We start from the raw sequence: 27,495 nt of genomic DNA, 5'->3' as shown, positions 1-27,495 counted from the left end.
CCAGAGAGATTCCTGATGTAATCCAACACCTGGGTTTGGCCATATGGAAAGCATTACACCTGGACTCTTACATTGCACGAGCCAACCAATTCCTCTTGTTGCAATAGCAAAAGTTGGGTTTCTGACACTGTTGAAAAAGTCCATCGGGATTTGGTACAGGCTGCTCTGAGCTATGTAACCTGAGCCCCGGTTTCCCTCTCTGTGAAGTGGGAATAAAGATAATATCTACATTTCACAAGGTTAAGGCTTAACATGTTAAATACACAAACCACGGCAGAAGTCCCATAAATGTTAGTTCCCCGTTACATTTAGGTAGCGTGTAAGGCCAAGACCATCATCCTAAGTCTTCTTTCCTCATCTCAGAGAGGGCTGCCACCATGCCTACTGTGTAGAGGAAAAGGATTGCTGCAAAAAGTTATTTATGCTGCTGTGTTTTTATTCCCTTGGTATGGAGGGCAAGGGGCAGTGTCTTAGTTGGGGACCCTTTCATCCAGGGGACATTCAGCTAGTCAGCATCAGTGCCATGATGGAGGTGTCATGCCACAAGGAGCATGTGGGACCCAGGGGAGGAGGCGCCACCCAGCGGCAGCCACAATCACCGCCAGCCGCTGGCCTTGGTGGGCTGTTTATCCAGGGGAGGGTTCGGATGTGTTAACCACCTGCAGTTCTCAAACACACCACATGGTGTCCTCAGAGAGGCAGGCATAGCCTGCACCCAGTTTTCCTAGGAAGGGGAGTTTCTAGAAAAGAAAAAGCACCTCTCTGCCCCCGGCCTGTGCCTCCAAGCCCCCCAGCTTCCTCTAGGCTTCCCAGGCCATCAAGCAAGAGGCAGTAGTGGCACAGTTCCTGCCTGCCTCCTCACTTGCTCCTCCTCCGCCTTTCATACCTGTGTGACCTCAGGCAGTCACCCAACTACTCTGAGCCTCAGCCTTTGCAAAGTGTTTCCATAAAGTTATGAGACAGCAGGAGTTCCCATTGTGGCTCAGTGGTAATGAGCCTGACTAGTAACCATGAGGGTGTGGGTTGGACCCCTGGCCTTGCTCAGTAGGTTAAGGATCCAGCGTTTCCACAAGCTGTGGTGTAGGTCACAGATGCAGCTCAGATCCTGCATTGCTGTGGCTGTGGTGTAGGCTGGCAGCTGTGGTTCTGATTCAACCCCTGGCCTGGGAACTTCCATATGCTGCACCTGCGGCCCTTAAAAAAAAAAGGTTATGAGAAGAAGTGGGTGGGGAGAAGAGGGGCCATGTGAGAGCTGGGGTGGACTGGGTGTCTTGCTCATTTGGGCAGAGTGGCTCCTGGGTCTATGAGGTGAGTGGCCCTCACAAGCCCTGGGACTCTGGCTGATGTCATTGCTGGGGTCTGGACTGGGCAGAAAGGAAGGGTCACTATCGCAACTTTGGAGTCTGGAAACATCGTCACTGTTTATTTAGGTGATACATCTACCCACCCGAGGGCTCTGACAAGCAGCTTAGTGGTTGAAGGCCTCCCGATTGTGCCTGTCCCTTTGCAGGCTCTGCAGAGGTCAGACTGCAAGTCTGGGCCCTTTGGCCTCCTGAGCTGAAGTCCTTTGTGACCACGTCTCTGGGCCTCAGGGTGTCCCAGCACAAGGATCCGCCTGCTGCCAGCCTTTTCAGAGGACAGAAGCGCAGTCACTTCTTGAGGTTCTCTCTTTGGAGAAGCAAGGAATACCTCCGGAGCCGGGTCCAGTGCTCCTGCTCTTTCACCTTGTTATTCGCCAGCTTCTTTAGCCTGGGGGCCACACAGTTGGAGATAAGAGGAACCTGCTTTGTGCCACGTTCATGCCCCCTCCCAGTTCCCAGGGCCCAGGGCAGGACCCTGACCACCCTGGGCTGACATGAGAAAGTCTCCAAATGACATATCTGCTTCCTGTCAGTGTTCTCAGGGCTCGGCCTGGTGCACAGAAGGCACTGGAATCAGCCTTCCTGAAGGAACCATAGGCCTAGCATTCGAAACTAGCAACTGGCATGGGGAATTTACAAACTAAAAGTCTATTTGCAGGACCAAAGTTCAATATATCAGAATGCCAATGGTTCCTTTTTTCTGCCCCCCTGCTGCCCTGCAGCATATGGAGTTCCCAGGCCAGGGGATCAGTTCAGACCTACACCACAGCTGCAGCAGTGCCAGATCCTTTAACCCACTGTGCCAGGGCCAGGACTGAATCTGCGACCTGGTGCTGCAAAGACACCACCAATCCTATTGCGCCACAGCGGGAACTCTCAATGGTTAGAGTTAACAAACATTCCTTGAGCATCTATTCGTGACTGGTCCTGGTGGAAAGATCAAAGTTTCTGCCTTGGCTGCCTGATGATAGCAAAGTTAAAAAGCTTAAATGGGAGGAGGCACACTTTTAGGGGAAAAACAACGGCTGCAGCTTTGGGTTGGTTTGGTGGCTCTGCCTGTGGGACAGCCACACGGAGATGCGTCTGGTACTCAGTGCATTAAAATATATATTTTTTTAAACTTAAGAAAGTAATCTATGCTTTGCTTAAAGAAAAACCAAGGGATCCAAGTGGGTATACAATTACAAATAACCCTTCCCATCTTAGGTCCTTATTTTCTGTTCCCAAAGCAACTATAATTCACTGCTCCTTGTAAATCCTTGAAAGCTGTTCATGCACACATAGCATAGATGCGCATATAGTCTTTCTCTTTTTAAACTTAAATGGGAGCATGCAACACACAGCTCTTTTTGCACTGAGAATATAACCTAGCGGTTGCTTCTGAGCAACACTCAGATCTGCCTCCTTCTCTTTCCCAGTTGATGACACTTGGGGTGTCCAGTCCCAAATGCGGCGTCTTTGCCTGTGCGTGGGTGCAGGTGGGCCAGGGCCGGGTGGAAGTGAATGGTTTAGAAGCTTAGGCCTTGGGCCAGCACTGCTTGTGAGCAAACCTAGCTCCTTCGCATATAAACAGGTGACCTTGGACAGGTGATCTGACCTCTGTCAGCTACAACTTCCTCGCTGTACAGTGAGGATGATAACAATCATAGTCAGAAACAAGATAATGCCCAGGAAGCACTCAGCATAGTGCCTGGCACACAGTAGGCTCTCAGTAAAGGTTAATTGTCATAATGCTGCTGCTAAGTAGAAGTGAGGCGTTCTCTTGTGGATGTGCGTCGTCACTGCAGCTGTTTGGGTCGCTGCTCTGGCACGGGTTTGATCCCTGGCCCTGGAACTTCTGCATGGTGTGGGCAGGGCCCCCCCCAAAAAAAGTGGAAGTGAAATTGTTGAGGGGAGGGCTCCGTACAGTGTGGGATCCCTGAGCGACCACCTAGGAGGCAGCCAATCGAATGTACATAACAAAAAAGGTGCTCTACCTCCTTATTTCCAAATTAAAATAGTTTTGTTTGTTTGCCTTTTAGGGCCACACCCATGGCATATGGAGGTTCCCAGGCTAGGGGTCCAATCGGAGCTACACCACAGCCACAGCAACGCAGGATCTGAGCCTAGTCTGTGAGCTACACCACAGCTCACAGCAACACCGGATCCTCAACCCACTGAGCAAGGCTGGGGATCGCATCTGAAACCTCATGGTTCCTAGTTGGATTCGTTTCTGCTGCGCCACGATGGGAACTTCTCCAAATTAAATCAGTAATGAACTATCAATTTTTGTCCCTCGTTTCTGGCCATACGTGGAAGGGACGAGGTCGTGGAGTGGATCCTCTTGTCTCTGGGATGCCAGCGGGCACAAATGTCCCAGTGCAAATGTGCCTACCCTGTGACCCTGAAAGCCCGCCTCAAAGAATTCATCCTGAGGGAGTTCCCGTCGTGGCACAGCAGAAATGAATCTGACTGGGAACCATGAGGCTTCGGGTTTGATCCCCGGCCTCACTCAGTGGGTTAAGGATCCGGCGTTGCCATGAGCTGTGGTGTAGGTCACAGACGCGGCTCGGATCCCGTGTTGCTGTGGCTGTGGTGTAGGCCATAGGCTACAGCTCTGATTAAACCCCTAGCCTGGGAACCTCCCTATGCCGCAGGTACAGCCCTAAAAAGGACAGAAAGACAAAAAAAAAAAAAAAAAAAAAAGAATTTATCCTGAGGCAGTTTAAGGTAAACAAAAATGACTGCGTGAGGACCTTGGGCTGGGAGGGTGGTGCCAGCGTGATTTCCACAGTGAGTCTGCAGGGGACTGGGGAGCAAATGGGAGAAGCAGACACAGGGTGAGGGGGGTGTGGACTGTGACTGCTGGGAGCCGGGCTCTGGGTGGGGGAGAGAGAAGCTGGCTGCAGAACTGGGAAGGCATCCTTGTTTTCTCCCATGGGAATATGGCGGGGACACATGCCCAGGGGAATTAGGACAATGGAGGGAAGAGTGTGCCATCCAGCTGGATGAGATGGTCTTGGTGTCCTGGGGGAGGAGATGGCCGGAGACCTCAATGTAGGAGGAGCCATGAGCCTTGGGTACAAGCAGGGCGCCTCCTTCTCTGAATCAGGGGGCAGGCAGGGCTTGGGCGTGGGAGGTGGCGCAGGAGACCTGGGTGAGAGGGCAGCCAAGGGACTGGCGTGTTCTGGGAGGTGGGGGGCGAGGTCATCACCAACGGCCGGGGCAGAGGTGGTGGGAGCAGGTGGCAGTTGGGTGGGGCACCCTCCAGCATCAGTGCCCAGGACCCTGAGGGCCGGCGGAGGGTGCCCTGACGGTCACAAGCCCCCTGGGGAAAGTCCTCCTTGGAGGCTGAGACACCCTCCCTCCACCATCAGCAAAGCAAGGGTTTCCCTTCCCATGATGGCACCGCAGATAGGACCACTGTCAGTTATTCCCAAGCAAGGTGTGTGCGCACATCTTCCCAAAAGCTGGGCTGTCCATCCGCCAAGTGGCTTAGGAGATGGAACATCTGGAAAGCCTCGTGCAAAGCCTTTGAATTCCAATAGCCTGACCGCCTGAGTCTCTAAGTAACTTTCTAGGAATTCATCCCTTTGTTTCTCAAGAAGGGCAAAGGAAGGTTAGGAAAGGCCCACAGTTTCCCTCCCAGGGAGAGTGAAAAGCGGTCAGAGTCCTGGTCGGTCCTCACCCTCCTCTTCGCCCAGACCATCACGTGTCCACCAGGGACCTGCTCACCCCTTCGCCAAGGGGGCATGTGCCCTGTGGACCTGGGGCTGTCGGGTTGACCCAGAAGCCCACCGTCCGGTGGAAAGATGGGGGGATAAAGCCTAGATCCTGTTTGGCCTTGTACTACACAGGGCATAAAGGAAGGCAGAGAGAGAGGCACTCCGTTTCTGCTTCCTAGGGTGCAGAAATTGCCGTCTTATGATCAAAAAGTCTGACCCAGCTGGGCGGCCACCACAGCAGGGAGTGGAACCAGACGGAAATGGTGTCCTGGAGACGGAAATGTCTCCCTGGGCTGGATGGGAGCTGAAGCCAGGCCTGTGGGAGGGGTTGAGGGGGGCACATTTGGTGCTAACTGGCCTCCTTTCAAAGCCCTAAAGACAGGCTCAGTTTCATACTAGCTATTTATAATCCCAAGTGTAGGTTTTGTGAAAACAATTTGAACAGACTATTGCGATTCTGAATCTATTGCCACATAAGTCTGTTGCCTTAAAGTTTCACCTAGTTTTGGGGCCAGTGGAAACTGTTTCATATACAAAGAGTAAATAAGAAAAAAAAATCATATGTGATAAACAATGAGAGTAAAATGTTAATGGCAGAATCTAGGTTGTGGGTTCATGGACTTTTTTTTTTTCAAAGCATCTGTATTTTTAACATCATAAAATATTGAGGGGGGGTACTCTTTGGGAAAGCCCCAGAGAGCAGACCTCAGAGCAACTAGAACAGGAAAAGCCTTTTTTAAAATCAGTGTTTCCCGGAGTTCCTGTTGTGGCTCAGTGGCTTAAGAACCTGACTAGTGGATGCAGGTTCAATCCCTGCCCCATTCAGTGGGTTAAGATCTTGCATTGCTGTGGCTGTGGTGTAGGCCGAATTGGATCCCTAGCCTGGAAACTTCCATATGCCTCAGGGGTGGCCTAAAAATAAGAAAGAAAAACAAATAAAAATGAAACCAGTGTTTCCTAATTTAGTTCTGGGACCCAGTTCAGAAAATGGGTTGTCACGACGGACATGCGAATACTGTGATCAGACCCAAGTAAATGTCCCTTCACGCTGGGCCTGCCCCCAGCACACAGTGTGACCCCTCCTGGCTTCTGCTGGGAGCTTTTCTGGCTTTTCTATTGCCCAAGCTCCCACTGCTCGTTCAGTCCCTGTCCTGCCTCTGATCCCTGTGCCCCACCTGGCCAGCCGTGCTGACTAGGGCCCTATTCCCTGCAGAAGGTTCCTTGAGAGACAGTCGCTTCACCCCATCCAACCACTGTGGGGGTGAGGGGGAGCTTCCCTGAGAGGGGCTGGAACTTGGGACCTGGGAGCCAAGCTGTGCTGACAGGAAAGGGGGCAGTGGAGGAGGATGGGCCTCTGGGGTTCCAGAGGCCTCAGGAGGTCAGGGCAGAAGGTGCTGTCTCCTCCCTGTGAGAGCAGAGCCAATCATGGGGGCTGGGACTATATTATAGCCACCCTTTCCCTGGAAATTACATAGGCATTAAAAACTGTATTGACAAGGAAGTTTTTCTTAAAAAGTCATTAAATTATATTCTGGAGTGACATAAAACCAGATTTTAGGGGTTCCTGTTGTGGCTCAACAGAAATGAATCTGACTAGAATCCATGAGGACGCAGGTTTGATCCCTGGCCTTGCTCAGTGGGTTAAGCATCCAGGTTGCCGTGAGCTGTGGTGCAGGTTGCAGATGCAGCTCGGATCCCCATTGCTGTGGCTGTGGTGTAGGCCAGCAGGCGTAGCTCTGATTTGACCCCTATCCTGGGAACTTCTATATGCCGTGGCTGTGGCCCTAAAAAGACAAAACAAAAACAAAAAAACAAAAAAACCCAAAACAAACAGATTTTAAAAGTGAGCATGATCTCAACTTAGCAAAAATGTCAAGGATGAAACCTTAAGGAAACCTAACAGATGATGGCAGTCCTGGAATTTGGGGTGATGTACTGTGGGTTACTTAAATTTTCTTTTTTGTATTGTTCTGTTCTCCAAATTCCTACAAGTGTATATATACCTTTCATACAGTGAAGAATCACTGTTATGGTCACAGTTCTACACTTGAAACAACCTAATAGGGGTGTGTGGGTTTCAGCAGGTGTCTAGTGGTGACCTCCTCCTGCAGCCTGGCTGAGGGAGGGAAATGACAGTTAGGGGTTGAGTCTGGGGCCCTTGGTGGCCAGTAATGGGGTGAGCTGCCCAGAGGTGGAGCTGCTGGTGGGTGCCCGTTCCCACGGGAGGGCAGCCAGTTGGCTTCCAGTGAAGTGGGGAGAGTTCCCCTTCCTAGGCAAGTTCCATGCTGTGACCTCCAACCCGGGAGAACAGCCCCAGACAGCTGTGACCTAACCTCATCCTCTTGACTTAAAAAAAAAAATTATAAATGTCCAAAATAATGCATATTTTTTGTAGAAAAGTTGCAAATAGGAAAAATACAAAGAAAAAAATCAAACATGCTTCATCACCCAAATATAACTATTGTCACTCGCAGTGTACCTATTTCTAGTTTTCTCTTACTTCAAATCAGGATTATACTGTAAATAATATAACCTCTCTCCCTCTTTTATTTGGAAAAAATTCAAACTTACAGAAACATTGCAAGTAGTGCAATCAGCCTTTGCCCAGATTCACCAGTTGGTAACACTTTATCTCCCCCCATCCTTTTTTTTTTTTTTTTTTTTTTTTTTTTTGTCTTTTTACGGCCACACCCACAGCAAATGGAGGTTCCCAGGCTAGGGGTCTAATCAGAGCTACAGCTTCTGGCCTAAGCCACAGCCACAGCAATACCAGATCCTTAACCCACTGAGCGAGGCCAGGGATTGAACCTGCAACCTCGTGGTTCCTAGTCGGACTCATTTCCACTGTGCCATGACGAGAACACCTCACCTCCCTCATTCTCTCTCTCTAAATATTCTCCTGGGTTTCAGCATTGTTAACATTTTCTCTTTCCCTCTGTCTCTCCCTGCAAATGTTTCTTGGACTACTTGCAAGTAAGTTGTGAACGTCATACTTCACCCTTAAATTCTTCAGCTGCATCTCCTAAGAACAAGTCAAATCCTTATGAGCCAACATAGGAAACCTCCACGTCAGGAATAGCCATGCGTTCTTGGTAAATCTTTAATCAGGGGAACTGAGCCTGTCTTCACTGTCCTCCTTCCCCAAGACCCTTGGGCCATATCCCCCTCCTGGTGGGTGGGCATGCTTCCCCCAGGAAGTCCCCTAAGCACCCACCACAAGTCAGGAAGGAACCCAATACAGCCAGTAAATGCAGTCACGGAGGAGGGCTGTGGCGCCACCTCGTGGTGATATTTATGATTTCCCCAGGTATGAACTTGAACTAACTTGAAGGGGACTCGGCACCATTTTTGTACCTACCATTTACTGAGTGACTACCCTGTGCCTAGCACTTTACATGTCTTTTTCTCACTGAATACCTATCAAACCAGGAAATGAGGGATCATCAAAATGCCCAGGATACAATTTCACACCGGTCAGAATGGCCATCATTCATTCTACAAATAACAAATGCTGGAGAGGGTGTGGAGGAAAGGGAACCCTCCTGCACTGCTGGTGGGAATATAAGCTGGTACAACCACTATGGAGAACAATATGGAGGTACCTTAGAAAACTATACATAGAACTAACCTATGACCCAGCAATCCCACTCCTGGGCATATATCTGGACAAAACTTTCCTTGAAAAAGACACATGCACCTGCATGTTCATTGCAGCACTATTCACAATAGCCAAGACATGGAAAAAACCCAAATGTCTACTGACAGATGATTGGATTAGAAATATGTGGTATATATACACAATGAACTACTACTTAGCCATAAAAAAGAACAAAATAATGCCATTTGCAGCAACATGGATGGAATTAGAGATTCTCATACTAAGTGAAGTAAGTCAGAAAGAGAAAGACAAATACCATATGATAGCGCTTACATCTGGAATCTAATAGATGGCACACATGAATCTATCTCAGAAAAGAAACAAACTCATGGACTTGGAGAACAGCCTTGTGGTTGCCAAAGGGGAGAGGGAGGGAGTGGGATGGCCTGGGAGTTTGGGGTTAATAGATGCAAACTATTGCCTTTGGAATGGATAAGCAATGAGATCCTGCTGTGTAGCACAGGGAACTATATCTAGTCACTTGTGGTGGAACATGATGGAGGATAATGTGGGGAAAAGAATGTATATATATATATTATGACTGGGTCCGTTGCTGTACAGCAGAAATTGACACAACATTTTAAATCATCTATAATTTTAAAAAATGTCCAGGATACAGTCTGGCACATTGTAGGTGCTGACTAAATATTTTTTGAATGACTGAGGAAACGGAGGCTCTGAGCGGTTAAGTAACACAGCCAAGGCCTCCCAGTTAGTGTAAGTGGTGGCCCTAGAACGCAAACCTAAGTACATCAGCCACTCCGCTTCTTTCCTCAAGGAAAGAGTTAGAAAGAAAGGGAAATGTGGCCGTGAAAGGACGTTATGGAGATTGGAGAGATCACAGAATCTTGGAGCTCATGTTGCAGAAGGACATTGAGGCCCTGGAAGGCGGGGGGCGGGGGGGGGGCACCAAGGCCCCCAACTCTGTAGCAGCAGGGGGGCAAGAGTCCAGGGCTCCCTGGATGACCCCCTTCCACACGAAACACACGGGCCAGATCACAGCAGAAAACGTCCACAAGAATCTGTAAACCCCAGAAGCTTGTCATGGATGGATTGGAAGAGACACCTGCTTCCCCAGAATGGACTGAGTACCACTAATGATGTTTTCATAGCAGGAAGGAACACAAGCAGAGTTCCTGGGGCACTCGGGGGCCAAGAGAGATGTATAACTTAGCCATTTATCTGGATGACGGAGAGAAGAAAGGAGTCTTAGACCAGGGGCTGGCAAACATTTTCTTTTTCTTTTTTCTTTTTTTGGTCTTTTTGCTATTTCTTGGGCTGCTCCCACGGCATATGGAGGTTCCCAGGCTAGGGGTCGAATCGGAGCTGTAGCTGTTGGCCTACACCAGAGCCACAGCAATGCAGGATCCAAGCCGCGTCTGAAACCTACACCACAGCTCACGGCAACGCCGTATCGCTAACCCACTGAACAAAGCCAGGGATCGAACCCGCAACCTCGTGGTTCCTAGTCAGATTCGTTAACCACTGCACCACGATGGGAACTCCCTGGCAAACATTTTCAATGAAGGGCCAGATAGTAAATGATTTAGGCTTTAGGGGTCACAGGGTCTTTGTTGCAGCTGTTCAACTCTGCTGTTGTAGCCACATAAGTAGACATAAACCAGTGGGTGTGATGTGTTCTAGTGGAACTTTATTTACAATAACAGGCAGTGGGTCAAATTTGGCTCACAGGCTGCAGTTTGCCAACCCCTGTCTGTGTCTGATAATCCAAATATGCTTAAAAAAAAAAAAAGAATTGAGGAGATCTCATCATGGTGCAGTGGAAACGAACCCTATATAGGAACCGTGAGGTTGCGAGTTTGATCCCTGGCCTCACTCAGTGGGTTAAGGGTCTGGCGTTGCCATGAGCTGTGGTGTAGGTTGCAGATGTGGCTTGGATCTGGTGTGGCTGTGGTGTAGGCTGGCAGCTGTAGCTCTGATTCGACCCCTAGCCTGGGAACTTCCATATGCCATGGGTGTGGCCCTAAAAAGCAAAACTAAACAAAACAAAGAAAGAAAATACCCCAAAAACAAAAAAAGAATTGAGAAAGGCAAAGAGTCTTGACAGAAAGAAAACACCAACCTGAAGCCCTTCTTTTTTACCAGCCTGAATGCGTTCCTCCTTTTCTACAATCTGAATGGGCTTATAACGCCAAAATGATTTTACCATCAAGCAAACCACTCTTGCTTAATTGGGATACAACCCCGGGTGCAGGGAGGGGACAGAGACCCAGAACGCTACCTTTTCTGGAAGAAAATCTCACATCTTTTCTCCAAGGGCAATGCCTGGGGGAAGGCCATATCATCCAACATGTCAGTCTGAGAAATGGTGCAATTTCTTGAGATGTTTTCCAGGAGTGGGTAGGCCTCGAAATTAAAGTAGAAAACAGAAGTTGGAATATCGTCGGCTTTGCTGGCAGATCCAATTTCGTCTGGATGGTCCCCTGAGAACATAGGAAAACCGTGTTCTCTAAGTGGTTACGTTCTCCGTAGGCCTTGTAGTCCAGTGGGCACGAGGGGGCTGTTCTCTGCTTCCGAGACCTGAGTCACGGGAGTGGAGCTGGGGTGTGTGTGTGGCTCACGTGATCTGGAGCAGCAGGGGTCCAGAGTGGGGGCCTTGCCTGGCATTGTACCTAAGCTCCACGTGAGGACCCAGCAGTGGTGTCCTTCTGGCCTGTCGGGGAGGGAGGGGACGAGGAATGGAGCCTGGGAGGTCGCCATATGCTTTGTGAGAGGACTAAGAAAATCCCAGAAATGAAATCCCCATTGTGGCTCAGCTGCAATGAACCTGACTAGTATCCATGAGGATGCAGGCTGGATCCCTGGCCTAGCTCAGTGGGTTAAGGATCCGGCGTTGCCGTGAGCTGTGGTGTAGGTTCCAGATGTGGCTTGGATCCCGAGTTGCTGTTGCTGTGGTGTAGACCAGCAGCTGTAGCTCCAATCTGACCTCTAGCCTGGGAACCTCCATATGCCACAGGTGCAGCACTTAAAAAAAAGAGAGAAAGTCACAGAAATGGTGAGCAGGCCACAGGTCTGGGCAGCAGCCCTCATGGTCCTGTACCTCGGAGCAGGAAACACGGGTGGTGTAAAGACACGACAAACACTGGCTTCCAGGGGATTGCCAGCAGGTAGGACCTGGGAGGAGCAAAGGCGCAGACGGTCTGGGGCTTGGCCACATCCATGAGTTGCACGGAGCCATTGCTGGAAAAGACCAGCACCTGGGAAGCAAAGAGACAGTGAGTGGGGACTTGTCCCCCGTCACTCTCCTGGGTGTGAAATCAGAAAAGGAGCTAGAAATGAAAAACAGCATGTAGTCACTGTTGGGCACCCAGCCTCTGCGTCCAGCCAGAGCTGTTCAGGGGATGAGGGCTGAAGTGTGTGCTTTCTCCCTGGGAGCCACCACCAGCAGCGGCGCTCCCCAGGCGCTGTGTCCTTCCTGGCCTGGCCCTGCTGCTCTGGCTGCTCCCCACCCTCCCCCCGCTCCTCGCTCCGGGGCCAGGATCCAGCTGTGTTTCTGTGCAGACACCTTCTCCTCCCACCTTGCCAGGGACTGTCCAGTCCTGGGGCGCCTCCTCACCCAAGATACAGTTGGGGCCTCTCTCCTGCCAGGGCTCTTTCCTTTCTGAAGCTGAACATCCTAAACCCACTACAGTCTGTACAAAGCCCCTCGTCTCCCCTCCCTCACCCGCACCCCACCACCCCTGTTCACCTTCCATCGCCCTTGCCACAGACACTTGTCTCCACAATGTACCTGGCTTCTCTTCATCACAGGACCCTGTGCTCCCGTCTCCCAAAACCTCTTCCCTGAGCTGCCAGGAGCCCCCTCCTGGTTTCCCTGGGGTGTCCCTGCCAGTCACTTCGTGAGCTGTTTCCCCGGTCCTGTAAGGGATGGTGGTCCCCCCAGCAAACTTATTCTCCACTCACTTCCTCTCTGACTAGCTGTGCTGGTACCCATGGCCACTGAACACCGAATCTACGCTTTTAGCCCTGGGCTCTCTCAGAGCCTCCTCTGGAGGTTCCACGAGCCCGTCCTCCCGGGCAGGCCACACTGGGCATCCTCAGACTTTCCCAGTGGGGCCCTGAAGGATCAGAGAATCAGCAGCACAAGCTAGGATCAGCTTCAGCCCAGAGCTGTGGGGTCTGTCTCCTCACTAACACCTTGCCATCCTCCATCCTGCTCTGAACACGCTGCCCCCTGCGCCCCCCCACCCCCGCCAACCCCGGCTCTAAATCCCCTCTAAGCTTCAGGCGCCATTGCAGACAAGGGCCCCCTGCCCCCATCCCTATCCTCCACCCTCTCCACACCCCACGGAAGTCTGATCCCGCAGCTTCTTGAACTTGCTGCTGTGCTGGGATGCGCAGTTCTCTCGCCCCTGTGGTTCTGCCCTCTTAGCTCCCGGGGCTCAGCTCAGCTGCCCATCCTTCCTCCAAAGCATCCTCTCCGCCCCCACCACCTTCAGCAGGCTGAGGGAGGAGGCCCATCTCTCTGATACTTCCTGCAAAGCATGTATCACGGCCTCTCTCAGGTTCCAGGGCAGCTGCTTGGGGACTCGCCTGCCTTCCCAAAGGAACTGAGCTCCATGAGGGCAGGTGCTTTTGCCCCCGGGTCTCTGTGACCCGGAGCCAGTCTGGTGCTCAGCACATGATAGGCCTTTGGTAGATATTTTTGGAAGGAATAATGAGCACATTTTCTGAAGAGGAATGAGAGGCCTGAGGAACCTACCATGCCAGGGAAGGCTTGAACCGGGGCCACTGCACAGATGGCTTCATCCAGGTGCTTCACAGGCCTATGGGAAACAAGACACAGACAGCCAGACTTGAAGAGGTTTCAAGTTTTGCTATCTTCTCCTAGGCATGTGTCCTGGAGAAATTCTTGTCTATGAGCATCAGGAGATATGTCAGAGACAGCTCAGAGTAGCGAGAACTGGGAACAACCTAAATATCCATTGGTAGGAGGATGCTTAAGTAATTGTGTTCTAGGAGTTCCCATCGTGGCTCAGCGGAAATGAATCAAACTAGTATCCATGAGGATGCAGGTTTGATCCCCGGCCTCGCTCAGTAGGTTAAGGATCTGGCATTGCAGGGAACTGTGATGTAGGTCACAGACGGGGCTCAGATCCTGCATTGCTGTGGCTGTGGTGCAGGCCAGCGGCTACATCTCCCATTTGACCCCTAGCCCAGGAACTTCCGTATGCTGCATACGGCCGTAAAAAGAAAAGGGAAAAAAACAAAGGTGGAATCGTTTTTTTCCATGATTGAATGCGGGCATGGCCAGGTGACGCACTTTGTCCAATGTAACACAAACAGAGACTTGGAAAGCATTTGAATCAAGACGCCCTCGCTGGCGGCTGGGAGCCCTTAGGCGATCAGGTGACGGAGCCTGAAACAGCCTTCAGGAGAGGCCACGAGGAGGGGGCCTGGCCAGCAGGGCCAACTGCCTGGTATGTGAGTGAGGCTGCTTAGTCATCGAGCCCCTGGCCGAGTCACCAGCTGGCCAGGGACACCTGTGAGAGCCAAGGCGAGACCAGGGGAGGGATTCCCCCAACTGAACCCCACCCAAATCGCCGACCTACCGCATCAGAGGCTAAGCGGTGACGTTTTCTTAAGCCATTACCTTGTGCGGTGGTTTGCTCCTACTTCTTGAGGAGGTGCGAGAAGGACGTGATCAGGGAGGAGCACACACAGAGCCTGAGCTGAACTGGGGATGATCTAGTTCTTAAGCTCAGTGACGAGTACAGGGGAGTCTCTCTCTCAATCTGGCTGAATACACCCCCCATATGTGATGCATAGATCATTTGCATGCATGGACTATTTCACAATTTAAAAGACAGAGAGAGGAGTTCCTGGGAGTTCCCATCGTGGCGCAGTGGTTAATGAATCCGACTAGGAACCATGAGGTTGCGGGTTTGATCCCTGCCCTTGCTCAGTGGGTTAAGGATCCGGTGTTGCTGTGAGCTGTGGTGTAGGTTGCAGACACGGCTCGGATCCTGCATTGCTGTGGCTCTGGCGTAGGCTGGTGCCTACAGCTCTGATTGGACCCCTGGCCTGGGAACCTCCGCATGCTAAAGGAGTGGCCCTAGAAAAGGCAAAAAGACAAAAAAAAAAAAAAAAAGAGAGAGAGAGGAGTTCCGGCCGTGGCGCAGTGGTTAATGAATCCGACTAGGAACCATGAGGTTGTGGGTTTGATCCCTGTCCTCACTCAGTGGGTTAAGGATCCGGTGTTACCATGAGCTGTGGTGTAGGTTGCAGACCTGGCTCGGATCCTGCATTGCTGTGGCTATGGCTTAGGCCGGCTCTGATTGGACCCCTGGCCTGGGAACCTCCATGTGCCACGGGAGCAGCCCTAGAAAAGGCAAAAAGACAAAATAAAATAAAATAAAATAAAAGACAGAGAAAGAGACCCTTGGAGAAACTGATACAGCCCTATTTGGGCAGAAATGACCTTCTGTGGGCCATGTGTGATATGAAAGATGTCATTTGTGCCATCATACATTTTGTTAGAAAACTTTTATACATGTAGCCACATGTAAAAGATGGTGATCTTGAGAGGCTCACTAGGAAAGTGCTGACTAGAGGGAAAGTGGACTCTGGTCTGAGAGACGGTCACTTTTGACTCTTAGATAGCATCATTTCCCCTTCCCACCCCCCCACATGCCCTCAAGCCACCAACCTCTCCACCAGCAAGCTGAGGGTGGGTCCTTGAGTCCCTGAGGCTGCCACCAGATGGAGAGAAGCATCTGTGCACAGAACCACACATTTCACTCGGGATTTCACGGGACCCTCAGGATACATGTTCCGTCCCTTGTGCACCAAGAAGTATTTCAGGAAGTGAACGCTTTGGCAGATACATTTTTCAGGAAGAGCGATGACTCCAAGAGAGAGTCCTGAAGGTCATCACACAGGCAGGTCAGGAAGGGGGTGGAGGGGCACGGCCAGGGGTGCTGGGTCTGTGACCAGCAGCAGCCTCGACCCCCTCCCCCCTGGAGGGACAGCAGGAAGCCCCAGTGGCCAAGGGGGAGGGGAGCTCCCTCCAGAGTGTATGGGGTACCCAGACCCATGGAGGGGGGACAGAGTCTGCACCAGAGCAGAAGGAAGGAAGCTCCAACCCAGGCAGGGACTCACTATAGCTGACCCTGGGCTGTCCAGGTGTGGCAGGGGGACATGCTGCCAGGCAGGGGCGGGGCTCACCTTCGTCCAGGTCCCACAGCGTGAGCACACCATCCTCGCAGGCCAGCACCAGGTAGGAGCAGCAGTGGCTGAGCTGAGATACCACAATGGGCGCGGCACAGGGCCACACACTCTCGGGGTCTAGTGGGGAGGACGCCACTCACCAGGCTGCCCCCCACCCCCACCCCCACCCCCACCCCTTACCTCCACCTGGACAACCTGAGACCCAGACTGTCTGCCCGTCTGGACTCTCCATCTCCTGCCTCTCTGTGCAACGCTGTCTCCTTCCTCAGGATAATATAACAAGTTACACACTGCTATCATACTACAGCTAGCACTGAGTGAGTACTTACTAGGTGCTGAATACAGTGCTAAGCACTGTCTGTGCGTCATTTAATGCTCAGAGGATCCTATGAGATGAGTCCTATTAGCACCCTCATTTTACAGATGAGGAGACTGAGGCAGAGAAGTTAGTGACTTGCCCAAGGTCACCTAGCCAACCAGTACAGAAGCTGAGATTAGAATCAAGGTTGCCTAGAATGGACTTGTGGTTGCCAAGGGGGAGGAGGAGTGGGAGAGAGTAGGATGGACTGGGAGTTTGGGGTTAATAGATGCAAACTAGTGTGTGTGGAGTGGATAAGCAGTGAGATCCTGCTGTATAGCACAGGAACTGTATCTAGTCACTTGTGATGGGACATGATGGAGAATAATGCGAGATACATACATATATATGTGTCACTTTGCTGTACAGCAGAAATTGACAGAACATTGTAAATTAACTATAATTAAAAAAAAAAAGGAATCCAGGTTGCCTGAGACAGGGATGGGAGGAAAGAAATTCTTCCTTCGTGAGTTTGTAAATGTTACTTCTGAAGTATAATTCTTTTTTTTTTTTTTTTTTTTTTTTTTTTTTTTTTGCTTTTTAGGGCCATACCCACAGCACATGGAGGTTTCTAGGCTAGGGTTGAATCAGAGCTGCAGCTGCCGGCCTATACCACAGCCACAGCCACTCGGGATCTGAGCCACGTCTGAGACCTATACCACAGCTCACAGCAACTCTGGATCCTTAACCCACTGATCAAGGCCAGGGATCAAACCCACAACCTCATGGTTCCTAGTCGGGTTCGTTAACCACTGAGCCACGACGGGAACTCCTGAAGTCTAATTCTGAAGCACAACATAAGGGTATAGCTCAAGGAATTCTCACAAAGTGAACTTGCTTATGTAACCTGTCTCCATGACTTTGCAAAAAGCAAACAACCACCACCCATGTTTCCCGAGTGCCTTTCAACTTCAAAGAGCTTTGATGCACAGAAATTCTTTGGACTTTGTTATTCACAACAGATGTGTGTGCAGTAGGTAAAGATGGTGTGATTGAGTGGCTTTCTGTTTCAGATGAGATAACGGGTTGGGAGCTAAAGGGACTGGCCTGAGATCACACTGCTGACCCCTGTGCAGGGCCGGGCCTTCCTGTGCCAGCCCCACCTTCTTTTGATGTTTGCTGCCTAAGGGGCCCTAGGGCCTGATGGCTCTTTGTCCCTATGACCCTGTCATCTATTTTTTGTATTTTGCTTTTTTAGGGTTGCACCCACGGGATATGGAAGTTCCTGAGCTAGGGGTGGAACTGGAGCTACAGCTGCTGGCCTACAGCACAGCCACAGCAATGCCAGATCCGAGCCACGTCTGTGACCTACACCACAGCTCAAGGCAACACTGGATCCTTGACCCACTGAGCGAGGCCAGGGATTGAACACATCTCCTCTCAGAGACAATGCTGGGTCCTTAATCTGCTGAACTACAATGGGAACTCCCCTGTCATCTTTAAGAAACATGACAGTTCAGAGACAGGCTTGGGGTCACACTTCAGCCACTACAGCTGTGGTCCCCTAAAGCCACGTTGCTGTGTCAGTCACCTGCTCTCAGCTAAGCTGAAGAAGGACATGTTCTGAGAGTCCTGAGCTTAGGCTACCCCGGTCTCCACAGTAAAGTACCAAATTTATCCTTGAGCGTTCGGTTAAGTGAATAGAGGAAGAAGTTGTGACTTCCAGTCCAGTGCACACCAAGGACACAGGCCACCCCTGGGAAAGATGAGAGCAAAGGGGCATCATGTAAGCAGACTGGGTGGCCCTTGGTTTGTGTGAAGGGGTTTGCTCAAGAGGAAGGCAGCTTGCAATAGTTCCTTCTAAGGGGGCAGCACCCATCAAAAGGGTGAGCTTCCAGGAGGGCTGTTTCTAGACCCAACTCCCTGCTTTCACATCTTCTAGATGATTCACGTCCACTTGGCTGTCAGGGTTTTATTTCTTTTATTTTCTTCTCTTTTATGGCTGCCCGGAGGCATATGGAGCTCCCGGGCCAGGAATCAGATCTGAGCCAAAGCTGTGACTTAAGCCACAGCTGCAGCAATGCCAGATCTTTAACCCACTGTGATCAAACCTTGGTCCCAGTGCTCCCAGGACACCACTGATCCCATTGCACCACAGTGGGGACTCCTGTCAGGGTTTTAAATAACATTTTTTTTTTTTTTTGTCTTTTTGCCATTTCTTGGGCCGCTCCCATGGCTACCATAGCCACCGGCCTACACCAGAGCCACAGCAACGCGGGATCCGAGCCGCATCTGCAACCTACACCACAGCTCACAGCAACACCGGATCCTTAACCCACTGAGCAAGGGCAGGGATCGAACCCGCAACCTCATGGTTCCTAGTCGGATTCGTTAACCACTGAGCCACAATGGGAACTCCATAAATAACATTTCATACAAAAGGAATCCCTATCCAGAAGCAGCCAGTGGGATGTGAGCTTACCATCCTCCGAGGCAGGTCACTCCCAGAAGACAGCACCAGTCTCCCTTATCAGGGAATCAGAGCTCGGGGACCAGAGCACCAAGCAGACACAGTTAAGCTACAGCTGGGAACCCACTGTCCACCTCATTTCCTGCCAGCAGTCAGTGTGTGTGGGGCAGAGCTTCGCTAGGAGCCTGCTGAGGATTCCCCCAAGGTGACCACTTGCCCAGGACAACCACCTGCTTCACCTTCACTTACCTGGGGGATTCTTGACTTCTGCTGGCATTGCAATTAGGCAGCTAGGAAAGAGGAAGTGGAATGTGGCCATACTGGGAAAGAAAGAGACACTGATCAGAGCCATGGCAGACTGCTTGGCAAGAGGAGATGCTGGCAGGGTCTTGGTGCTAAGACCAGATATGGGTCGTTAGGATGGACCTTCCCAGGCACCCAGAGCCATGAGGCAAAGCACATCCTATGCTGACTCTGGGGGGTGCAGACCTTGGAAGCTGGTGAGGAAGAGAGGCAGGAGTTCCTTTCAGGCTGGGGACAGCACACAACAGGGGCAGAGCCATCTCTGTCCTTCAGGACTAGACTTTGGATGAGGTGCATAAATGCTTCTTTCCTGGGAGCAATACCCCCAGTGGTTTGCTAAGTTGGCACTCTTTAAAAAAAAACAGGAGTTTCCACTGTGGCGCAGCAGAAATGAATCCGACTAGGAACCACGAGGTCGCAGGTTTGATCCCTGGCCTCACTGGTCAAGGATCTGGCATTGCCATGAGCTGTGGTGTAGGTCGCAGAAGCGGCTCAGATCCCACGTTGCTGTGGCTCTGGCGTAGGCTGGCAGCTACACTCCCATTAGACCCCTAGCCTGGGAACCTCCATGTGCCACAGGTGTGCCCCTAAAAAGACAGAAAGACAAAAACAAAAAACAAAAAAACCCAAAAACAACCAGGAGTTCCTGTTATGGCACAGCAGAAACGAATCCAGCTAATAAACATGAGGGTGCAGGTTCAATCCCTGGCCTCGCTCAGTGGGTTGGGGACATGCATTGCTGTGAGCTGTGGTATAGGTCGCAGATGCAGCTCTGATCCTGCCTTGCTGTGGCTGTGGTGTAGGCTGGTGGCCACAGCTCCGATTGGACCCCTAGCCTGAGAACCTCCATATACCATGGGTGTGGCCCTAAAAAGAAAAAACCAGAGTAAAACAAAACAAAAACCCTGATTTGATTTATAGTGTTTGTAGCTTTTTGTGGTATAAATACTCGCACTGTAGATAGTTACTAGAGGTTTAGCAACTGGCCTGCAAGATTCCTAACTACCTCCTTAGGCAGCACAGCATTGAACCTTAATGGGTTCCAGTTCCGGCCTTGGTAGCTGCTGTTAGGGCTTAGCCCTGGGACTTTGCGTCCTGAAGTGAGAAAATTCAAGGTCCACTTAATGGCAAGATGAGAGGTTTCACTTCCCATGTGAAGCAAGAACATTCCTGAGACCCACAGTAGCTGTGAGGAGAGTTAGCTCCTCAACTGGCTCCGCCAGGTATTTTAAGGACTTGGGCTCGATTTTTATTTATTTATTTATTATTTTTTAAATTGCTCAAATGAATTTATCACATCTGTAGTTGTATAATGATCATAACAATCTGATTTCACAGGATTTCCATCCCACAGCCTTGGGCTCAGTTTTTAACACTCAGAACACGGGGTGAGTGAGGCCAACCTGTTGACCGAGATTAGAAAGTAACGTATTTTAATAATTACACATTCATGTACTGCATTTAGAAAGACTTGATGGAAATGGAGAAAATGTTAATAGTGGTGACATTTTTTCCTATCTTTAGGATCTTCTGTTGTCTAGATAATTAGGAAAACAATTTTTTTTTTTTTTTTAGGGCCACACTCACGGCATATGAGGTTCCCAGGCTAGGAGTGGAATTGGAGCTGTAGCCACCAGCCTACGCCACAGCCGCAGCAACACCAGATCTGAGCCATGTCTGCGACCTACACCACAGCTCATGGTTCATGGCAATGCCAGGTCCTTAACCCACTGATGGACACCAAGGATCGGAAACTGTGTCCTCATGGATACTAGTCAGGTTCGTTAACCACTGAGTTATGATGGGAACTCCAGGAATACAAAAATTTTTTAAGGAGATGCTATCATACATAAAATTGTAAAATAAACTCTACATCCCATCTCCGTAGATCTCTAGTCCTTCTTTGAAATCCATACTATCAGCCTCTGTTCTAACTTTATTTAACAGACAACTTTTCAAAAGATTTTTCTGAAGTTCTCAGAAAGGTTCCCCAAACCATCAAGTGCTTTGAGACCTAGATCAGCTCAGGTCTTTGGGCTGATTTCCACAGAGGCCCAGAGAAGAGGAGCTCTGAGGATGGAGGTGCTCTCGCTGGGTGCCAACCCCACCCCCACCCCCTGGCTCACCTGAGCGGCTCCTCCTCCCTCTCCCCATCCAGGTACTTCTGGTACGTGGCCTTGAAGATCGATGCCTGCTGATCCCACTGACTCTCCTTGATGAAGTGATTCTGCCCGGAGCCCAGCCCGCAGCAGTCCTCTATCTTGGCAAAGACCTCCAGGGGAGTTTTAAATGCAGTACCTAGGTTGAAGACATTCCAGCATTGTTCAAACCACCGGACTGCCTCCTTCCTGGTTTCCCCTCATCCCCACGCTTCACACTTTCCTGCAGGATCCCTCACACTCAGAGATCTGCTCTCGCTTTGCCCAGCCGTTCAGTCTTCTCCTAGCCTCCCGCCCCACCAGCTCATGGAGCAGAAGCAAAGGGCCACTGCTCTCGCTCCTCCCGCTTCTCCGTCTCCAAACCGCCAGCACTCCGTTTCCAGACTACAGAATCTCCAAAGGCCAAGGAAGTGTGAGACTTTTTTTTTTAATTTAAAAAATTTTTTTCTTTCTTTCTTTCTTTCTTTTTTTTTTTTACAGCTGCACCTGCAGCAAGCATATGGAGGTTCCCAGGCTAGGGGTCGAATCGGAGCTACACCACAGCCACAGCAACATCAGATCCGAGCCACATCTGCGGCCTGCACCACAGCTCACGGCAACGTTGGATCCTTAACCTACTGAGTGAGGCCAGGGATCAAACCCACAACCTCATGGTTCCTAATCGGATTTATTCCCACTGCGCCATGATGAGAACTCCAACTATGTCACTAGAGACTTTAGATCACTGTTGCTGTCTCCCCAGTGCAGCAAGCCTGCAAACCTGTCAATTACCCTCATTGTTCAGCTGCTGCTGAGGACCCACATTAGACAGTCCCAGCTCTTCCTGTGCTTACATTTATCCACCTACCTTCCTTTAAAAAAATCTCCCTTCTCTGCCAGTCACCTTCCTTGTGACTCTCCTTCCCAGTAACCTTTCATTTTCTTCTTTTTCATCTGCTCCTAAATCCACAGTAAAACTAGGTGGTTTATTTTCTGGGTTCACACCCCAACTTTCAGAACTTTGTTCTCTTTTTTTACCCCCGTTTTAGGGCCACACCTGTGGCATATGGAAGTTCCCAGGTTAGGGGTCGAACTATAGCTCCAGCTGCCGGCCTATGCCACAGCCAGAGCAGTGCAGGATCCTTAACCCACTGAACGAAGCCAGGGATCAATCCTGCATCCTCAAGGACACTAATCAGATTTGTTTCTGCTGCAACACAATGGGAAGTTCAGAATTATGCTCTCTTTGGAGGATACCCCAGTTCCTCGAGTTGCCCAAAAGGTCTCACAGAACCCTAGTCCCCTTCCCCAGAGGCAACCATTGTTATCAGTTTTCTTGCATAACTTTCTAGAAGGAGACCCCTTTCTATAAAGAGATGGTAGCATATTATTATATTGTATAATATATAGTTTTATATGTATTATATCATTGTATGTATTACATATACATTTTTACTTATTTTATAAACAAATGATAACAGATATCAACTAGCAGTTCTCAAAATGTGGTCCCAGATCAGCAGGGATCCGACAGGGTTAGAATTGCAGGTCCTCAGGCTCCACTCCAGACCTCCTGAAATAGAAACTGTGGGTGGGGCCCCACAATTTGGGTTTTAACAAGTTCTCCAAGAAAGTCTGACCCAGCTGAAGTTTGAGAATTGCTGTCATACACTCAACCCCTTGCATTGTGACCTAACAAAATATCTTGGAGATCTCTTCATTTCAGTGCTATAAGATCTTCTTCACTGTTTGTTGCTTATTTTCGTTTATTAAACATTTTTCTTGTTGCGAAATAGAACACATTCAGAAAAGAACATAAAATTAGATCTCAATAAATTATAAAGCAGACATCTGTCTCTACTGAGGTCAAGAAACAGATTGTCACCTCTCCCTAAAAGCTTGCCAAAGGCCCCTCCAGTCATAGCCCCCTGAAGAGCAGCAGCCATTTGCTTGGATTTTATGTAATTACCTCATGACATGCACTTTACTTTTGCTACCTAAATATGCATCTAAATACTACAGCTTTGGAGTTCCCATGGTGGCTCAGTTGCAACGAAATTGACTAGTATCCATGAGGATGCAGGTTTGATCCCTGGCCTTGCTTAGTGGGTTAAGAATCCAGCGTTGCCGTGAGCTGTAGCGTAGGTTGTAGATGAGGCTCGGACCTGGCGTTACTGTGGCTGTGGTGTAGGCTGGCAGCGGTAGTCCAATTCGACCCCTAGCCTGGGAACTTCCATGTGTCATAGGTGTGGCCCTAAAAAAAAGATAAATAAATAAACACTACAGCTTTATGTTGCCTGATTTTGAACTGTACATAGTGGATCACACAGTATTAACTCTGTATGTGTTCTCTTTTGCGTTAAGGTTATTTTTGAGATTTTTCCATTTTGTTGGGTACAGCTGCCGTTTGTTCCTTTTCATTGCTGTATAGTATTCCATTGCGTGACTACAATTTATTTATCTGTTCTTTTATTGATGGGTATTTCAGGTGTTTCATGATTTGGGACTGTTGGAAATCTTGTCATTGTTATCATTTCTGTACATGTGTCCTGATACACATTAACTTACAAGCCTATCAGGTATATATCTAGAAGTAGGGTAACCAACTTATCCTGGCTGGCTCAGGAGTTCCTGGTTTCAGCACCACAAGTCCCACATCCCAGGAAACCCCCTTAATACCAGGCAAACTGATATGCTTGGTCACCCTACCTAGGAGTGTAAATGCTGGGTCATAGGATATAAATTATCTTCAGCATTACTAGATAATATTAAAACATTTTCCATGGTAGTTGTACTGATTTTCATTGCTAAGCGCAATGTATGGGAGGTCTGGTAATTCCATATCCTAACTTGGTATGATCAATCTCTTTTCTTTCCTTTTCTTTTCTTTTCTTGCCATGCCTGTGACATGTGGAAGCTCCTGGGCCAGGAAGCAAACCCACGCCACAGTGTCAAACCAAGCCACTACAATGAATATGCCAAATCCTTAACCTGCTGCACCATAAGAGAACACCAATCTCTGTCTCTTTCTAAGGCTGCACCCACAGCACAGTAGTTCCCAGGCTAGGAGTTGAATTGGAACTATAGTTGCTGGCCTACACCATAGCCACAGCAATGCGGGATCCAAGCTGCATCTGCGACCTACAACCACAGCTCCCAGCAACGCCAGATCCTTAACCCACTAAGTGAGACCAGGGATTGAACCCACATCCTCATGGATACTAGTTGGGTTCATTACCACTGAGCCACAATGGGAACTCCTTCTCTATATATATTTTATATATATTTCCATCTATTATTCACTCATCTCTTTTTCTACCTTGTCTTAATTACTGAGGCTTTATAATAGATCTTGATGGAGAAAATCATATCACCAGGTTCTTTGTAAAAGTGAATTGGCTATTCTTGGGCTTTTGCATTTCTCTTTGTTTTTAATATTTGCAAAGTATTCCTTTGTAAGAGGGTACCAGATTCATCCAACCAATCTATTGCCTCTATAAAAACACCACAGTGAATATTCTTGCGGACATATCTTTGAGGTCATGTGTGAATATTGGAGGATAGACTCTACATCCGCTGTCTACAATGGACCTCTTCTCTGCTCCTCTAGACTGACTCCCACTTATGCTTCAAAACCTTCCCAAATGACCCTTCTTCTGATAAAGCCTCTGCCTATTCCCTGGGCGGATTAGTTACTCCTTCCTCTATGTTTTCACAGTCCTGGATGTTCCCCATTACTGCATCTATTATATCCTACTATGGTAGTTTCCTCCTATTCTCTCTTGCTATACTAGCAGCTTTGAGAGCACAGGAAATGTGTTTTATTCATCTTTGTGCTTGGTGCATTATTGGCACTCAGCAAGCACTGATGAATGAATCAGCGAAGGAATGTAGGAACAAATGAATGAACTCTACAGCACTCGGGGAACATGTCTCTTTCCTGATGTCCCAATTCTGTTAGTTAACTGTATACTTAGTCTGTAGGTCCCAGAGCTTATAACTTAAAAAGTTATCTTCCTGGGAGTTCCCTTCATGGTGCAGCATAAAGGAACCTGACTAGTATCCATGAGGATGCGGGTTCGATCCCTGGGCTTGCTCAGTGGGTCTGGGATCCGGTATTGCCATGAGCTGTGGCTGTGATGTAGGTCACAGATGTGGCTTGGATCCCAACATTGCTGTGGCTGTGGCATAGGCCGCCAGCTATACCCCTGATTTAACCCCTTGCCTGAGAACTTCCATATGCTGCAGGTGCGGCACTAAAAAACAAAAACAAAACAAAACAAAAAAGTTATATTCAGAACCATACTTGTAAATTAGATATTGCTGCTAATAAATGGGAAAGATGGGAAATGTAGAGAAAGGCAAAGAAGAAACTGAGAAATCAATGGTAAAAGGAAAGAGAATATTCATCGAATTCTACCCACCTGCAACTGGTTTGGGTGGTTTGATCTTCATTATGTAAACTGGATGACTCAGCTTAAAATCTCCTCTAAAACAAATGTTTATATCCTACAATAAGGAAAAGGCACGGCTAATAAGCCAACAAAGGAGATAAAACAGGATCATTAAAAATACTTACTTCAGAGAGTTCCCATTGTGGCGCAGTGGAAATGAATCTGACTAGGATCCATGAGGGTGCAGGTTCAATCACTGGCCTTGCTCAGTGGGTCAGCGATCTGGCATTGCCATGAGCTGTGGCATTACCGTGACCTGTGGTGTAGGTTGCAGACTCGACTCGGATCCTTCACTGCTGTGGCTGTGGCATAGGCTGGCACCTGTAGCTTCAATTCAAACTCTAGCCTGGGAACTTCCTTATGCTGCAGGGTGTGGCCCTAAAAAGCAAAGCAAAACAAAACAAAACAAAACAAAACTCCAGCAGCAAAAAACTCATTTCAGGAGTTCCCTGGTAGCCTAGCAGTTAAGGATCTGGTGTTGTCACTGCTATGGCTTGGGCTGGATCTCTGGCGTGAACTTCTGCATGCTGTGGGTGTGGCCAAAAATAAAAAATAAAATAATAAAATAATCAAAAATTTAAAAATAGATAAAAGTTGATCCCCTCCTTGCTCCATTCACAAAAGAAACTCCCATGTGTATTAAAGAGTTAAATGTCAAAAAAAAAAAAAGCCAACTATGAAAGTATTAGAAGAAAACACAGGAGAATTTATATATAATGTTGAGATAGAGAAAGCCTTCTTAAGTATAATACCTGTAAAGAAAAAACTGAAAATTCTGTCTATATCAAAATCTAAAACTTCTTTACAACAAAAAGGCACATAAACAAGGTAAAAAGTGAAATAATAGGTTGGAAGAAAATACATAATGGGCGAAGAATCCACAGACAATTCACAGAAGAAAAAAACTTCATAGCCAATAAAAATATGAAGAGATTAGTGAAAATTAACACGAGATGCCATTTTGTTTAATCAGTTTGCAAAAAAAGTCAATTAGTTGATAACATCAAGTTCATTGGTCTGTGGAGAAATAATGACTAAATGTAAACTCATAGGCCATTTTTGGAGGATAATTTAATAGAATCTAAAAAATCCGAGCCACGTGTCTAACCTGCAACTTAGATTTTCTTTAAAGTTTCTTACCATTTCTAAATTGTCTGCAGTCATGGGATCAAGAGTGTCCTGAGGATAAAAATGAGAAATGAATGCGCAGTTGGCTTTGGCACATCTTCCCGTTCTCCCTTAACCTTTCAGACGCGCCTTCTTCCCTCCAGTTACTCTCGCGAGAAATGAACTCAGCCTGTAGACATGGAGGATCACTAACTCCGTGGTCCTCCGGCCTGCAGGATTTTAGCACAATTCCTGTTCTCTAGGATCGTCAGACATATTTGGGGAAACAAGAAATCCTGAGTGACAGTAAGAGGAGACGTGAGTGGAAGTGAGATCACTAGGAGACTCTTACAAAAATCTAAGGAGAAATGAGTCTTCCTTCCTCCCTCCCTCCCTTCCTTTCCTCCTTCCTTCCTCTTTCCTTCCTTCTTTTCTCCTTCCTTCCTTTCTCTCTGTCTCTGTCTGTCTGTCTGTCTCTGTCTGTCTCTCTGTCTCTTTCTTTCTCAGGCCAGGGATCAAACCTATGCCACACCTGTGCCACAAGGGAACCCCTGAAGTGAATATTTCTTTCTTTCTTTTTTTTTTTTTTTTTTGTCCTTTTTCATTTCTTGAACCGCTCCCACGGCATATGGAGGTTCCCAGGCTAGGGGTCTAATTGGAGCTGTAGCCGCCGGCCTACACCAGAGCCACAGCAATGCGGGATCTGAGCCATGTCTGCAACCTACACCACAGCTCACGGCAACACCAGATCCTTAACCCACTGAGCAAGGCCAGGGATCGAACCCGCAACCTCATGGTTCCTAGTTGGATT

At 48.8% G+C, this 27,495-nt stretch overlaps 1 protein-coding gene across 7 annotated transcripts in view; it reads right to left on the bottom strand.

Annotated features, from left to right (window-relative positions):
* Positions 1–1,395: 1,395 nt before the first annotated feature.
* Positions 1,396–27,495, bottom strand: part of WDR93 (WD repeat domain 93) — a 52,428-nt gene continuing 26,328 nt past the window's right edge. For 4 of the 7 annotated variants that reach the window (XM_013997115.3, XM_084968613.1, XM_021098963.2 and 1 more), the window contains 11 exons: positions 26,718–26,756; positions 25,548–25,632; positions 21,112–21,283; positions 18,932–19,002; positions 17,882–17,968; positions 15,912–16,031; positions 15,394–15,607; positions 13,447–13,510; positions 11,785–11,941; positions 10,966–11,167; positions 1,396–1,749 (listed from right to left, as the gene is read on the bottom strand). In XM_013997115.3, the coding sequence (XP_013852569.3) occupies positions 1,650–1,749; positions 10,966–11,167; positions 11,785–11,941; positions 13,447–13,510; positions 15,394–15,607; positions 15,912–16,031; positions 17,882–17,968; positions 18,932–19,002; positions 21,112–21,283; positions 25,548–25,632; positions 26,718–26,756 (1,311 nt within the window). In that variant the 3' untranslated portion in view covers positions 1,396–1,649. The remainder of the gene's footprint in view (positions 1,750–10,965; positions 11,168–11,784; positions 11,942–13,446; positions 13,511–15,393; positions 15,608–15,911; positions 16,032–17,881; positions 17,969–18,931; positions 19,003–21,111; positions 21,284–25,547; positions 25,633–26,717; positions 26,757–27,495) is intronic. The other 3 variants (XM_084968611.1, XM_084968610.1, XM_084968609.1) reach the window with 2 other exon arrangements.

The sequence above is a fragment of the Sus scrofa genome, chromosome 7 (genome assembly GCF_054392235.1).
Source record: "Sus scrofa isolate SSC_HxYL_T2T_F1_AM1 chromosome 7, Sscrofa_HxYL_maternal_Yorkshire_Landrace_v2.0, whole genome shotgun sequence".
NCBI lineage: Eukaryota > Metazoa > Chordata > Mammalia > Artiodactyla > Suidae > Sus > Sus scrofa.
This window is presented reverse-complemented; position numbering and strand designations above follow the sequence as displayed.